Source organism: Cyphomyrmex costatus, unplaced genomic scaffold (assembly GCF_001594065.2).
Source record: "Cyphomyrmex costatus isolate MS0001 unplaced genomic scaffold, Ccosl1.0 scaffold152, whole genome shotgun sequence".
Classification (NCBI taxonomy): Eukaryota; Metazoa; Arthropoda; class Insecta; order Hymenoptera; family Formicidae; genus Cyphomyrmex; species Cyphomyrmex costatus.
This window is the reverse complement of record NW_017275522.1, coordinates 194,966-197,728: the sequence shown is the minus strand read 5'-3', so window position 1 is coordinate 197,728 and position 2,763 is coordinate 194,966. Positions and strand designations below refer to the sequence as shown.

At 26.9% G+C, this 2,763-nt stretch overlaps 1 protein-coding gene across 1 annotated transcript; it reads left to right on the top strand.

Moving 5' to 3' along the window:
• Positions 1-465: 465 nt before the first annotated feature.
• Positions 466-2,541, top strand: LOC108783455 (uncharacterized). Its single transcript, XM_018552024.1, has 3 exons — positions 466-910; positions 1,831-1,964; positions 2,488-2,541. The coding sequence occupies exons 1-3, from the start codon at positions 466-468 to the stop codon at positions 2,539-2,541; spliced, it is 633 nt and encodes a 210-aa protein (XP_018407526.1).
• Positions 2,542-2,763: the final 222 nt, after the last annotated feature.

Sequence of the window (2,763 nt, the reverse complement as noted above, 5' to 3'; positions counted from 1 at the left end):
TTCCTTCTATACATTCCCTAATAAAAATTTTCGGAAACAGTTTACTAATGTTAGATAATTTACAACTTACCTTACCGACCATAAGCTGCTTGATTAGAATCATCATTTTTTGGTGGAAAAAAGAAGGTAGTCATCATTTTGATAGTATTCTAAATGCATGATATTGTCTTTAAATATTTACTTTTTATAACACACTCGTATGATATCTATGCACAACAAGATTAATACATTACACATATACACAAAATTAACATTTTTACTAATTTGAAAGATTATAATACTTATTATTAATGATTTAAAAAACTATAATATTACATTTCTTAGAGAAATACGAAAATGGTGGTGCTACAGTTCCATGTTTTCTTTTTAAATCTTTTACAATTTAAGTATAATATATTTAATCTAAAAATATGCTGTAAAATTATTATACATAAAAATATTCACTTTTAAGCCAATATACCAATTATGGATATGATCGTGAAAGATTGGATAAAGTTAAAAAGTGATAAGGAGAGAAACTTGATGATCCAAAGAGCGCAGAATGCACGTGTAATTACCATCTTCTCCTACAGTCTAATGGCATTAGGATGCTGCTCCGTCACAGTATTACCGATTTTTGGAATGTCAACAAGAATGTATTCTAATATTACCGATCCAGGAAAACCATTGCCTTTACAAACTCATTATATTTATGATATAACGAAAAGACCGCATTACGAACTGACATTTTTTAGTCAAGTCGTATATACAGCAGTTGCCATGACAGCCTATGCTGGAATAGACAATTTTCTTAGTCTCGTAATTTTTCATATATGCGGCCAATTCGACATTCTCAAAAATCGTTTAACACGTTTGGATAAATACATAAACTATCGCAAAATGCTGAAATGCTGCATAGCAAATCATATCCGTTTGCTTAGGTATGTTACATTTGTAAGAAAATATATATATATATATTTATATTTATATAAAAGCAGAATTCTAATATAAAACATAACATAAAATATATTAATATATTAAATTATTTTAATAGAGTTATTGATATTCTTGAAGATACATATAATGTAATACTTCTCTCATTATTTATATATCATGCAATTCTCTTCGCATTCTTCGGATTTCGGATAATTAGTGTAAGTATTTAAATGTCTGAATAAGAACTTATTTGAAGAAGCTTGACTGAATTAATAAATAATATTTTATATTAAATTTATTTGTTTTAAATTAACAGATATTTAATTTTAATAAAAAGTTTCTATACTTATGTAATGTTCTCTTAAAATTTTAAATAAATGTTATTAAGAAAATTAAATCTTTCATTTATTTTATAAATTAATTAGCTGTTTGATAAAGGAAATGATATGTCTATCACTCATTTGACATATTTCGTCTGCATCGTTTCAAATTTATTTGTACATACGTGCCTGTATTGCGCTCTTGGTGAGGTTTTGATAGCTGAGGTATATATATATACATTTATATATGATATATGTATATAACATTTCCACAAGAAAAATGGCATAAGTAAAAAAAATAATTGTAAGATACAGAAAGATGTGTATGCGAGTGCCAGAAGGATAGTTTGGAGAACAGCTTTATTCTTACGTTAAGATACAATTAATGTTAAAAATGCACCTTTTTCTCTTCAAATCTGTCTCTCGTCAAACACCATTGTTTTTTTTTCTATTTTTCTTGCGGTCACACTCACACAGGATTTTATACTTAATCATTACACTATCATACCATGACTAATTTTTATTCAAATGTTTATCTTAATTATTATTTAAAAGTGCTTTTAATATTTCAAGTGCAATAAATTATATTATGCAGCATATAACAATAAATGGTACACTTTAAATTCAGAAACTGTAGAAGATTTGTTGCTTATAATGACAAGAGGTTCTAAACCAGTTTATCTCACCGCTGGAAAAGTGTCCCCTGTTACAATGACTACATTTTGCAGTGTAAGTTTAACGTTTTAGTTTAACTTGAATACTAAATATTTATATCAATGAAATTTTATTAAAAATTATTATAGAACCTGTACTACATTTGAATATGTAAAATTTGATTTTTTTATTTTATTCTATTTATGCTCAATCATAATGGTACGATTAAATGTAATTACTTATTACGCATAACTTGTAAAAGTTAAACTCATAATGATAATTTTATTAATTATTAAGAACAATTTTTCAAACCGAATGAGACGATGCCACAGTGATTTAAGTTGGATCACGGATGCTTCTAAATAATTGTGTGTGAATTTATATACTATATATGTAATTTCATTTACGCGCTGAAATTTTTTTCTGACTTTTGGAACTCAACGCTTATGAACTACCGCAGTAATATCACGAGTTAAATTGATTAACAATTCAACGATTATTGATGCTGTTTATGCATTTTATATCAATCTTAATAATGTTGAATAACCTATTAAAAACTATAAATAATTAATTTTTATTGCGAAAAAAATTATCTCAGTTGAAAGTCGAACCCGAATCTCTGGCATTCCGAGCGAGCGTACTAAGCCTTTAGACCATCGACGCACGCATTTCTCGCAATAAAAAATTATTTACAGTTTTAATAGGTTATTTAACATTATTAAGAACAATATCAGATGCATAAACAACATCAATAATCGTTAAATTGTTAGTCAATTTAACTCGTGCTATTACTGCGGTAGTTTGTTACTGTTGCATTTCAAGTCTGAAAAAATTACAGCGCGCAATTGCAGAATTACATACGTAGTATATAAAT

Bases quoted from the DNA above. Each gene is read 5' to 3' on its own strand.
- LOC108783455 (XM_018552024.1), top strand. From the start codon at position 466: ATGGATATGATCGTGAAAGATTGGATAAAGTTAAAAAGTGATAAGGAG. The intron at 911-1,830 runs GTTTGCTTAGGT...TATATTATGCAG, and splicing joins CTGCATAGCAAATCATATCC to CATATAACAATAAATGGTAC. The intron at 1,965-2,487 runs GTAAGTTTAACG...AAATTATCTCAG, and splicing joins CAATGACTACATTTTGCAGT to TTGAAAGTCGAACCCGAATC.